At 49.5% G+C, this 13,326-nt stretch overlaps 1 protein-coding gene across 1 annotated transcript; it reads left to right on the top strand.

Annotated features, from left to right (window-relative positions):
- The first annotated feature begins 1,448 nt into the window (after window positions 1–1,448).
- On the top strand, window positions 1,449–12,141 carry FAM210B (family with sequence similarity 210 member B). The gene is made up of 3 exons (XM_068987306.1): window positions 1,449–1,634; window positions 9,403–9,578; window positions 9,803–12,141. Exons 1-3 carry the CDS (start codon window positions 1,449–1,451, stop codon window positions 10,017–10,019), a joined length of 579 nt encoding a protein of 192 aa, XP_068843407.1. The 3' UTR covers window positions 10,020–12,141.
- Window positions 12,142–13,326: the final 1,185 nt, after the last annotated feature.

Below are 13,326 nucleotides of genomic sequence, written 5' to 3'. Positions count from 1 at the left end.
TTTTTGGAATTACCATCCCATCCCCCCAGCCATCCTCCTCTACCTCCCTGCCAATAGAACCCCAACTGTGTTCAGGAGGACAGTGTGCCTGCTCTGATCTAAGCCAAGTCTGTTTCTTTGCAGGATCCTCAAATTCCAGCCTCCCCTACTGCTAACAGTATCATGTGACTCAGTTCTACCCAGTGAGACAAGGTGGGGGCAGGTTAGGGGGCGGTCTCGAGGTACTGAATTTGGGCACATGAATTCCCATCCCTTCGTTGTGCACCTTCTGGTCAGCATGGCTATAATTTCTCTTTGCAGCTAGGTTTCTGGGTACTAATTTCTTTCTGCCAACTGGATGCACTGATAAAATATTTTGAAGGCAGAGGCATCCTCCTGTGGCTTGGGTTGTTTGCTGCTGGTTAACAAGTTGGCAGAGATGTGGGGTTTTCTGCAGCAGAATCCAGGTGTCCAGTTGCCAGCCCACGAGTGTGGACAGTTAATGAGGACAGAAGCCGCAGCCTGACCCTGCCTTCTGGTATCCAGTGGCCTGTTTTGTGGAAGGCAGCTGCAGTGGCAGCTTTCTGATCCTGGGGTCACTGTCTCTGGCAGTGTGCTCCAAAATTCATTCTTTTCACTAGCTTGCCCCTTACACTCACCTTCCTGCTTTTGACTGAGGGGCCACTCCCCTTGCCCACCGGTGTTGCTCTAACCAGTCTTTCCTGGGAGCCCGGCCTAATGTCCACTCCTCTAGCTTTTCCAGTGGTTTTCCAAGCAACAATTCTCCATGCTATTTCCCGCCGCCCCCCCTCCCCCCCGACCTCTGCTTAAAAATAGCAAAGATCGAGAAACATTTTGGATCCTTAGTTTCAACCAAAAGTGCTACCAGGGGTCAGGCATGAGAAGAGGATGAGGATAAGAGGCCTTGGGGAAGGCTTCGTTTCTGTAAGCCTCAGCTTCTTCTGCAGAATGGAGACCAAAGATTAGTATCTTTATTGCAGTTAATAGTCGAATACTGTTGTAGATTGCAGTTCCTAAAGATGGTCACGACAATATTTCCCACTCCACAAGCCCTGCCACCGGTGACCTTGCCACTTCCCATCAAGTCGGAGGAATCTAACCCCTTCACTCTTGAATCTGGGCTGGGCTGGGCTGGCCTCCGCCTCGCTCGAAACCAACATAACATGATGAGTCAGGGTCCTTGGGGTGGAATTAACCTGGTGTCAGACAAAGCTCGCATCTCCAGCCCTCGCATTGGGCGCTGGGTTCCAGCTCCGGCCCCGCCCACTCCGCGCGCGGCTCCAGCTCCGCCCTCGCCGCTCTGGCTGCGGCGGGGGGCGGGGCCTAGGACGGGGCACGACTCTGGCCCCGCCCCGCCGCTCCGGGCTCGGGCTCCCGCGGGCCCCGCCCACCGCGCTGCTCCCCCTGCGGTCTGCTTGCTAGGGCGGCAGCGCCCGGCTCTGCCTACCATGGCCGGGCTGCTGGCGTTGCTGAGCCCCGCGGGTCGGGTGGGCGCCCGGGTTCGGTGCCGCGCCACCTGGCTCCTGGGCGCCGCCGCCCCCTGTGTCCCGCCGCCGGTGTTCCTGCCGCTGCTCGGGCCCGGGCCGGACGCCCAGCTGCTGCGCGCCGCCCGCGGGAACTACCAGGGCCGCCAGGTAAGCCTCCCCACCCCCACCCGGATCCCCGGGCGCCCGGATCGCTGGTCCACCTGCGCCGGAGGAGAGCTTTACACGCGCAGCTGCTGAGACCGAGCACCTTCAGGTCCCAGATCCCAAATCTCTTCAAGCCAAGGAAGCGATCTCCCAGTTGACAACCGGGGAAACTGAGGCTCGGGGGGCGTGCCGAATGGCCAAGGTCACAGCCTCCAGGGGATCCCAGGTGCCCAAAGCTGGGCCTGCGCTGTGGTGGCGGCCGAGAGTATTGGAGGTGGGGCTGGACTTGGTATCGACGTTGTCATCCGGTGCTTAGAGTTGTTCCCTTTGAAGTCACGCTGGGCTGAGGAGGAAGTCTCCGTGGGTGCTGCTGTCTCTAACACCACCAGCACCAGCACCACCACCTGCCCCCGCACCTCCCCCCACCCCCACTCCCACCGCCAGTTCTTGCTGCCACTCCCTTTTTATCTAACCGCGAGAGCAGGCCTCCCAGTCAGACTGCGGGCGAGACTGGCGCCTGAAACGCAGGGTTACTTCTTTGTGTATATCTTCACTTGCCTTCTATGCATGGTAAGTGAAAACTGGTTTTCATTCAGAATGCAAATGCAGACTGCTCCTTTCTGTAAATATGTTTCAGTTTGATTTTGAAGTGGGTCTCCTTAAAGAAAACAGGTGGTGAGCAATGCCTTCTGGAGATGCAGAACTCAGTTGGAAGGAGCAGTGCCTGGAGCTTTGCCGCTCTGGTCCAAACTGCCTGCGACCACTCACCAGGGTTGCTGTCTCACCCTGTCCTCAAGGTCTCTGAGGCCTGGTTGCTGACCTTTCAGGGGGCTAAAAATAACACCTTCCCAACAATAGTTTGGGGACCATTCCATGAGCTGATGCAGGCCTGAGCATGGTGTCACTGGGAGCCAGTGCTTCTTGAATGTTCCATAGGCCTTTGACCCATGACCTTACCATGCCTCCACCACAGATGGAGAAACTTCCTTCTCTGCCTTGTGCTGTGCCATCTGACAGGCAGTAGATCTTGTCTTTGGCTCCTGAGCCCAGCTTGGGGATCCTCACATGTCTAGCACCCTCCGCATACACCCAGCTGTCTCCTGGTGATTCTCCATACATCAGCCTAGCTGTCCCTTCCTCCTGGAAGCCTTCCCTGACCACCAGTGATGCCTTGGATGCCTCCACTGGCCTCTCCTCAGCCTCATGAGAGTACATCTTCTATGCTCTCCTCATATGGAATGTCCTGATTTGCTTGTCTGTCTTGTTAGCCTGGCACTGGCAGGTGTCTGTGTGTTTGCACTGGCAGGTGTGTGTGGGTGTGGGTGTGTGTCTGTGTCTGTTTGTGTGTGTTTGCTGCCCTCCCTCCACCAACCCCAGCCACCACTGCTGTATTTATTAAAGTAAGGAGGCTGTATGAGAAGAGTCAAGAAGTTTTGAGGAATGAGCCAAAAATCTTGCTTAAAAGGTCAGATTGTTAAGAGTGACACCTGTTTTCATTCATGCAGTAAATAATATTAATGATAAACACTATATTGTATTTACTTTGTAACAGGCACTGTTCTGAGTACTTTGAAAATATCAAATCATGTAATTCTCACAACAACCCTGAGACATAAGCAATACTATTATCTTCATGTAAGCCCAAAGAGGTTGAGTAACTCTCTGAGAAACACAGAGATTACCTGTCAGAACTGGGATCCAAACCAGTCTGGTTCCAAAGCTTTTGCTCTTAACAACTGTTCTTATTTGTGAGTGTCTGCGCTGGCTTGGCACTGCTTCGACTCACTGAAAGGCAGCATGTGAGGGAGAATTGGGAGATGAGGAGAACGCTGGGGCTCAGAGAGCCAAGCCATCCCCAAGTATATGAAAGCACTTTTATCTAAAAACAGACACCAGGGGAGGTACGAAGTTATCTGCAACCAGGGCAGCAACTAAGAATATATCACAGGTTTTTAAGGTGATATCTCACTAAGAAATGAATGTTTGAAAGATTCCTATTCCTTGCAGGTCAACTCTTCATAAATTCCTTTTATTTTAACCTCTTTCATCTCCTTCAGGCTTAGGAAGAAAAATAGATGACTCACAATGATTAAAGAGATTTTCAAAATAAAAGGAAGAAAATTGTCCATGTTTAAAAAAAAAAAACTAACTCTAGAAAGTTAAAAACTAACCTTGGCACCGGCTAACAGGAAATTGTCCATGTGTCTGAATATTTTGTCCCTCCCGTTGTCTGGCAATAGATACTTGTTATTCTGTAGCTGGAAGTCTGGCTGCCTTTTTATTTTTCTTTTTTAGCCAAAAGGCCATTTGCCAAAATTGAGGTTGCACAGAAGAGGGAGGGGGAGAGAGAGAGTGGCAGCTCCGCCCCGTCCTGTGAGTGGACAGATGGGGCGGAATGAGGTTCTGTCAGGCCAAGTGTCGGGGTGGGAGTGAAAAGGGCTTCCACCCATCGTCATCTGCCCCAGGACATGGTTTGCCTCTGGGAGCCATCCTATCAGCGCCCAGCAGCCCTCCCATCTGGGGCACTTCCTCCACAGCCAAAAGGCGGGTGGGGACCTGTTTATCAGAAAGAGCCTGAGCTCCCAGCAGCCATTCTGGCTGGTGGGCGTCAGAGAACTGGGAGCGTGGGTGCTTGCCCAACAAGGGAGGCTGAGGACAGTTTTCCTTCTCCCCTCCAGAGTCCTGAAGTTCTGAAACAGGCTCTTCCTCTAGGAATGTTCAACTCTTGGGGGACAAGAAGGGGAGTCTGTAGTGCAGAACCCAGTCTGGGCACTGCCAGCCAGCTCACAGCTTCACCCCAAAGCCCTGGTCTCCCATCTGTCAAAGTGGAAATGACAAAGGTACCCGTATCATGAGGTCGTGAGGGTTTTTATAAAACCTTTAAAGTGCTAAGCTTGGTGGCTGGCTCAACAGAAGTGCCCTCTCCTCAGGATACTCATGGTTTTCCTGCTGCTGCTAAGTCACTTCAAAACCTTTCAAAACATGATAGGCTTTCCTGTCTATCAGAATCAGTCTCTGGGACTCCATAAACGGATACTGGCTCAGTGATAAAGAATCTGCCTGCAATGGAGGAGACCATAGGAAACATGGATTTGATACCTAGGTCAGGATCTCCTGGAGAAGTAAATGACAACCCGCTCCAGTATTCTTGCCTGGAGAAACCCATGGACAGAGAAGCCTGGCGGGCTACAGTCCAGGGGGTCGCAAAAGTCAGACATAACTGAGCAACTAAACCACCCACCACCACCCCTTTTTTTAAGTGTTTGTTTTCATAAGTCTGAAAATACCCTGCAGAAGTCAGAGCTAAAGGCTGTGAGAAAATACAGTTCATCCTCACCTTTAAAGCCTTAACACTTAATTTCCAGGGACAGAACAGCCTTTAATCGTACTGAAATTTAATTCCAGGATGAAAGCTTCCAGGTGTTTGGAGGGGGCACGTGTGTGTGTGGTTTTTCAGTCCTAACTGCAGTTTGGGAACAAAAGAGATGCTCTTTCAATTGGGAGGTAATGAAAAGACTCTTAACTCATAAATCTGAGTTTTGTACCAGCTTTTGGGAGAAGAGGGGCAAATGAGTAGCTGTTGCGTATAATTATAAATCAAGGATGACTCTGGGCAAATTTTGTTTTCTTTTGGCCGCATAACTTGAAGGATCTTAGTTCCCTGACCAGGGATTAAGCCCTCCCCCTTAGCAGTGAAAGCAAGGTGTCCTAACCCCTGGGCCGCTACGGAAGTCCCAATTCTGAGCAGGTTTCAATCCAAGACTGAATTCCATCCCCTCATTGCCATGCCCTGGTCTCCCATGTTCTCCCAGTGAAGAACATGGCTCTTCACTGAGCCTTCCTCTGGGGACAATACGATGGTCTGCTTTTGTGCCTTACCTTCCACAAACGTGCAGCACGTACACTTTATCATTCCAGCAGCTGACTCAGAGCCAGGCCCTCCTGTCCTGCATGAAGCCAGGGTGAGAGCCTGCCCCAGAGGTTACCAGGCACAACAGTGCTCCCGTACACAGCAGACATTCTTTCTAGGGCAAAACTGTGCTATGGCTCCTAGCTTAGCCTGCAGGGTAAATTTTAGAATCCATACTTTGTATTTCAGTTGAATCAAATTCTACTTCATAAAAAGGAATGAAGTTGGACACCTGCTACAATGTGGATGACCTCTGAAAACATGATGATAAGTGGAAAAAGCTGCGGTAGTCTGTTAAGGCTGCTATAACAAAAATACCATAGACTGGGCGGCTTAAGGGCTTCCCAGGTGGTGCTAGTGGTAAAGAACCCGCCTGCCAGTGGAGGAGACATAAGAAATACGGGTTTGATCCCTGGGTTGGGAACATCCCCTGAAGAAGGGCATGGCAACCCACTCCAATATTCTTGCCTGGCGAATCCCATTGACAGTGGAACCTGGCAGGTTACAGACCATAGGGTCGCAAAGAATCAGACACGACTGAAATGACTGAGCATGCACGCACAGGTGGCTTAAACAGCCAACATTCATTTCTTACAGCCCAGGAGGCTGTAAGTCCAAGGTCAAGACACTGACAGATTCAGTGTCTGAGGGTCCGCTTCCTGGTTCATTGTCAGATGTCTTCTGTCCTCTTGGCGTGTCCTCACATGTTAGAAAGGACAAGGTAGCCCTCTGGGGTCTCTTTTATAAGAGCCCTGATTGCATTCATGAGGGCTTCACTCTCATGACCTAGTCACCTTCCACCTCCAAATACCATCAGGGTGAGTGAAGTGAGTGAAAGTCACTCAGTCGTGTCTGACTCTCTGCGACCCTGTAGACTATACAGTCCATAGAATTCTCCAGGCCAGAATACTAGAGTGGGTAGCCTTTCCCTTCTCCAGGGGATCTTCCCAACCCAGGGATCGAACCCAGGTCTCCCGCATTGCAGGCGGATTCAGGGTGGGGATTCGGTTTCATTGTATGAATTTGGGGAAGGGGAGACGAGTTCCACAAACATTCAGTCTGTAGCGGAAGCCAGTCACAAAAGGCCCCCTGTTGCATGACCCTATTCGTAATAAAAACATCCAGAATGGGCAAATCCATAGACAGAAAGGAGCTTGGTGTCTCCATTCCCCCCTGGCAAGATGAGGGAGAGGGGAATGGGAAGTAACTGCAGATCGAGTGGCGAAAATCTTCCCGAATTAGACCCTGGTGATGACTGCACAATGGCAGACACACGTGAACCATGCAACTGTATACTTTAAACGTTAAGGTGGACTTAACGATTTGTAATTTCTATGCGGGCAAAACCGTTTTCAAAGTGGATGGGCCCCTCCCTGGGGAGGAAGAGGAAATGCACGTGGGATGTTAGATGATGAAGTCAGGATGGAGGGAAACGCACAGGAACCACAGGGTGAGGGGCTCTTGGTTTTAAAGAGAGCAGTCCAGGAGGGCCTCCCTGCCGTGGTACTGGATAAAGATCTGGAGGCAGCACTATAAGGCCCTCTGGGGAAAAACTTCCTGGCAGATGGACCAGCAGATGCCAGGGCCTGTTGGGCCTGGCCTGTCCTTAAAGCAGCAAGGAAGCTGGGCGGCTGGAATGGGAAGCAGGAAGGAAAAGGGTGGTGAGGGGGTGGAGGTGGTGTCTGGAGAGCCAGGGGGGCTAGTGCACAGACTACTTTAGCTTCCAGGAGGCCTCTGAGTGGGGGCGGTGCTGTAATCCCACCTCGGATTTCACAGGCTGTCTCTGGCCACTCTGTTGAGGAGTCAAAGGTGGGATTGGGGGACAGCTAGGAGGAAGCCATCACAGTCACCCAGGAAAGAGGTGAGGAGCTTGGGCCAGGGTGACAGGATGTTGGGTGGGGAGGGGAGGGCCGTTGAGTTTGGACCTGGTGGGGTTGGCTGATGGCTGGTTGTGGGAGTCAGTGACTCGGGTTTCAGACAGAGCATCTGGGAGGATGAGGTTTGCCGAAACAGGGACAGCTGTGACCTGGAGAGGAGCGTGTGGGTGGGAGTGGGTCAGGAGCTCATCCAGACGTGCTGTGGATGTGTGACTGTGGACATCACAGCCAAGGCAGATGCGCCAGCTCAGAGTTCAGGGAGACGCGCATCTGGGTCACCACCCGCGGTGGGGTGTCAGCAGGGCCCAGCTAATGTCATGCGGGGGTTTGGACCAGTGCCCTCCCTTGGTGGACACACGGGGTGACTAGAGAGGAAACCCAGCGGCCACCTATGCCTCCAGAGCAGGGTGGGGCTGGGAGGACCGCTGCCTCGTTCGGTTTGGAGGCTGCTGCTCTGGATATCTGGGTATCATTTAATTTCATTCCTGGGATCTCCGTGGTGCATGTCATTGTCCCTACCCCCCAACCCCTGCCTTGCCAGCTTTTGAGGTATGCCTGTGCCCCCGCATGTTCTAAAAATATAAGGAAATGGCCTCCGCTTCAAAGTCTATAACCGGAGCTGGCTGACCCAGATCCTGTCCTTGAGATCTCTGTGAGGTCTGTCATGAGAGCTGAAGCAATCCTTTGATGAAAAATCACTCTCCACATGGAGGAGTTTTGTCTTTTTAATCCAATATTGTTGTTTTTGTTTCTCTCAAACATTCCAGGCCTTGTAGATGCTCAATAAATGTTAATGGAACACCCTACACAGTAAATAATTTCTCTGCAAACCCCCAATGCTGCATTTATGGCCTGGGAACTAGCCCTCCCCCTGTATCTGTTCAGATCTCAGGGATAAATCTTGATTCCAAAAGTAAATATATTACAGCTTCTGCTCCCATTTATTTCACACCCACTGTCTTATAGAGTCTAGCCTGGTTGTCATGTGCATAAGACAACACCCATTTGTTTTCTTACAGTCAAGGAGGTCAGAAGCCCATGAGGTCTCATAGGGGCTAACCTCAGTGCATCAGCAGGGCTGGGTCCTTCCAACTGCTCTGGTGGTGGTGGTTTACTTGTGTCTGACTCTTGTGACTCCCATGGACTCTATGTAGCCCACCAGGCTCCTCTCTGTCTATGAGATTTTCCGGGCAAGAATATTGGAGTGGGTTGCCATTTCCTTCTCCAGAGTATCTTCCTAGTAGCTCAGACGGTAAAGCGTCTGCCTACAATGAGGGAGACCCAGGTTTGATCCCTAGGTCAGAAAGATCCCCTGGAGAAGGAAATGGCAACCCACTCTAGTATCCTTGCCTGGAAAATCCCATGGTCCGAGGAGCCTGGTAAGCTAGAGTCGATGGGGTCGCAAAAAGTCGGACACGACTAAGCGACTTCACTTTCTGCATTGCAGGCAGATTCTTTACTATGAGTCGCCAGGAAAGCCATTTCCTGTCTTTTCCAGCTTCTAGAGGTGCCTGCATCCCTTGGCTTGCCCCTTTCCTCCATCTTCAGAGGGAGTAGCACCAGTCTCTGCAAATCTGACTCTGCTTCTGTCCTCATGTCAGCTTCTCTGACCCTGCTGTCTCCCTCCCTTCACTTACAAGGACGCTTGTGATCACACTAGTCCCACTCAGAAGATCCAGGATGATTTGCCCATCTTAGGATCCTTAACTGAATCCTACCTGCAAAACCCTTTTGTCACATAAGGTAACATATTCACAGGTTCCAGGGCCTAGGAACTAGACATCTTTGGGGCCATCGTTTTGCCCATCACATGTGGTAGCCACCCCTTCAGTGCACTCAGTGGCATAGCGGGCATTAGCCTCATCTCTCATTGGATGAGAGAGAGCAGAACATCATGTGATTCTGGAAGGTGGTAATGTGGTGATGACCACTCACATCCTTGCTCCTGCCCTCAAGTGTCTCCCTTTCTTTGGTTTGTGTGCAGGACCCCAGCAAAATCAATGTGACCACAGGCAGCAATATCAGGGGCACAGAGGAGAAAAAGCTAAGCAAGTCGCAGCAGCTGAAAAAGATTTTTCAAGAATATGGTGCCGTGGCAGTGTCACTGCACATTGGAATCTCATTAATCTCCTTGGGAATGTTTTACATGGTTATTTCAAGGTAAGATGGGGACAGTAATAGGTATTTGTTTTTTGCTATCATGTAAGAGTCTTTGGGAGTAAGAACTTTCTTCCTAAGACTTAGTATTCATCTAGCTACTTTTATTTACATTTTTAAAAAATACTGTAAATCTCATAGCCAAATTGAGTGCTTAACTTAGTCCCTTGCTGTAGTAAATATCTTTTGTGTTTCTGTGTTTGTCTGTCTGTCTCTCTCCCCTCCAGTGGTGTGGACATGTCAGCTGTCCTGCTTAAACTCGGCTTTAAAGAGTCACTGGTCCAGTCAAAAATGGCGGCCGGCACAAGCACCTTTGTGGTGGCCTACGCCATCCACAAGCTGTTCGCACCTGTAAGGATCAGTATTACCTTAGTTTCTGTGCCCTTAATTGTCAGATACTTTCGGAAAGTGGGAGTTTTTAAACCTCCAGCAGCAAAGCCTTGATGAACTCTTCAACTGTGGGCCTGAAAACCTATTTCTTTTAAATGACACATGCTAGATTGGTTTTAGGATGTAGGTTCTGTGGTGGGTGGGTAGCAGGGCTAACTGTTGCATTCTCATGAATAGGATTTACTTTTGCCAGCAAAAATTCAGGGTTTCACATCATTGTAGTTTTTCTGCTTTAAAGTTTGGGTAATGCTATTCATCACAGGGCTTGTCTGCCTCCTCTAAAAATGTCAGCAGAACACCGCCAATGAGTTGTCATCTCAGACAAAACTGTCAGCCAGGAAATGTTCCTTTAGAAGACCATTGGTGAGGGTCTGCCTGCAAGAGCCTCAGGGGTTCATCTTTGCTCAAATTCTTAAAGGGTAGTGATTCATTAAGCTGATTTTTAAATTCCCCTTCCTCCCATACTTGTCAGGGTGCCTGCAGTTTAATATGCAATATTGTGCAAAACAGAGTCCAGTGCTACAATTAATGAAGCAGAATTGAGGACTTCCCAATGTGTAATCAGGATCTATATTAGCATTAATACTCTGACATTCATTACACTTGTTTGGGCAAAAAGAACAAACAAGTATTTCTGGTATGTCTCATTGATTCCCAAACATCTTCAAATCTGGACATGCAGAGCCTGCCTCAGCTGGTTTTTCACAAATTTCATTAAAGTAGGTCAGAATCATTTGTCTCTTTAGGTAAAAAATGGAAACTTTGTCCAATAGTAATGGCATCAGTTGGCTCCACTGCGTGTATATGGAAAGCTGAGACAATCTTGGCCTAACTCACTCTGTCTCAGACTTCAGACATTCCAGAATCACTGTCACAATGTTTACACTGAGTTGCTACTTCTATTTTTTAATTGAGTTAAAATTATGTGTGTAAAAAAAGATTTTCTATCACTCTCTAAAAAAGGAAAGTTACTAGCAGTTGCTGTAAATAAGAGGCAACTACAAAATATATAATACAGTAATAATACAAGCCGGGGAGGGATGGAGCCAGTTTACCAGATAAAGAGGGTATGACCTGAGACCCCACGTTCCCTGTTAGGGACATTTAAGAATAGAAATCGAAGCACACACGCTCAGATTGAGACTTTCTCTGCGGAATAGTCAGAAGCAGGCAACAGAGAAGGAATGTCTCCTGGTAGGCTTCAGCATCATTGACAGCCACCCTGCCCCGGGCCAGGTTCCTGCAGGGCACCCGCTCCACACCCGGGAACCCCACTGTAACCCGTCTGCTTTTCTGCCATGGATGAGGGGTTGTGTTTCTCTTTCTGGCTCCCAGGTTTACTTTTTATTTTAGTTTTTTGGTTTGATTAACTCCACTTGTGACAATCAGAAAACTAAAGCAACTGTAAACTGATCGTCCTGGTTTTACTGAGCTCTGACTATTGACATTTTCCTAGTTAGACCTTAGTAATCCATGTCAATCAGTTATTTCAGTTAACTTTTAAAAGTATCTTCGTGGGACAGATTCTCCACTTGCAAGATCTTTAAAGTGCATCGGCTATTTTCTCCCCTTTTAAAGCAGTTAGCCCATTGCCAAAAAGTTTTAGCCGTTTAAAGTTGGAACTGTCTTTCTGGGGTCTAATTCCGAGGACCATGGACACAACAGAACAAGATGAAGACACCAGGGCTAGGTAATTCCTTGTGAGGGCAGGACCAGCACTTCTGTGTTGCTGTCCCTATGGGAACAGTTAGCTTTGGGCTCCTAACCACCTTCCACACCGGCCTCCCAACCCATTCACATCCTGAGTAATGCCTATGCAAAAAAGCCCACAGGGATTCCTCCAAGTTTAAGGGCTTAAATCTCAAACTTTGATTCTGTGTTTGGAGAAATGAGAGTGGACTGAAAGGGCAAGCAATAAATTATCATACCAAATAGCCATAGCGTTCGCTTCTAAGCCCCAACGCCACTCTACTCCTGTGGCCAGCGGTCAAAACAGAACAGAGTGACTAGAGAGGAGAGAAAGTCAAAGGATCAGGGAACTAGAGCATTATGTGAACTCACCAGCAAGACGTACAGATCGCTTGTATTTATCTTGTTTTTATGGAACTAGGGGAATAGAACTGATGATCTATTTTAGAAATGTAAGCCATTGTTCACATCTAATTTTTTAATCTGACAAAATGAGCAGCTTAAGTTCCATGAAACAAATAAACATCTTTGTAAAGCTTGTGAAGAACCTGTTATTCCTCTTGTGGTAAGCCATCACTGCTGCCAGTGACAAACCAGCCCTGCGTGTGACTAGTTTGCTAATGTGGCCCCGTTGCAGTGAGCTCTTTTCTGGGCCTGTGTGGGATTGTCTGGGGGAAATGTGGCTTAGCTAATGGCCCTGGTGGGGTAAGTCATGTCATGGTGACCACAGCTGGCGTAGATGGATGAACTACTACTTTGGGATATAAAGCTCAAGACTGTGGGAACTGGAAGTTCCTTTGTCCTAAGGCAATCGGACACTGCAGTTTTACCCACTTGTTTTGATGTTTCCATGACGACTTTGCCAACTCTGCCATGGAAGTGTATAGCACTTCTTTCTGTGTGGACATTTCTGATCTCTCGTACCTCTTGCGTTGAAAGTTGGCCGTGAAAACTTATTTCCTCTCCTCATTCTAAGTTCGACACTTCCACCTTTGTCTTCATCATGGTCAAGTTCACCATCTTGGTTGATGCACACGTGTTGGCAGCTAGAAATATGTAATTTTACGTGATAGGAGCACATGGAACCTGAGACCAAAAATGGGAGAGACCAGCTCCTCATGGCACCTCATTTCTAAGCCAAGACTCAACAGCTGGTGAAAAGAATTAGCTGTGGACTGCAAGCAGACTCATCTGTGGATTTGGCTTTCAAGTTGACACAGATGCCACAGCTCTAGGGTGTCCCATGGGGACCAGGTGACCAGGGTAAGGGAAGCCCCGGCCAGCTGTACCAAGGGGGCAGCAGTGTCCACTTGTATGAACCACTTTGAACACTGGCAGCACCCAGACTCTGGTTCAGCTGGGGAGGGAGTCTGGCTGGGTGAACACTTTGACCACATAATCAAGACCGAAGGCCAAACTGGGAAAATCAGGTTCCCAGGAGCTGGCTCACCCGACACGTGGAGCTCCTCACCATGCTGTCAAGAACATGGTCAGAGCCCAGAAGTGGGTGGGTGTGGACATGGATGGTTGACCCCTCCCCTCTGTCCAGCCAGACCACCCGCAGCTCTAGTGAACACCCAGCAGCCCCCAGCTTTTGCTGACTGGGCAGGTGACTCCTCAGGATGAGGACTCCAGCAGGCTGTGGTCATGCACAACGGTGAATGTCCACTGC

This window comes from Capricornis sumatraensis, chromosome 15 (assembly GCF_032405125.1).
Source record: "Capricornis sumatraensis isolate serow.1 chromosome 15, serow.2, whole genome shotgun sequence".
Classification (NCBI taxonomy): Eukaryota; Metazoa; Chordata; class Mammalia; order Artiodactyla; family Bovidae; genus Capricornis; species Capricornis sumatraensis.
This window is presented reverse-complemented; position numbering and strand designations above follow the sequence as displayed.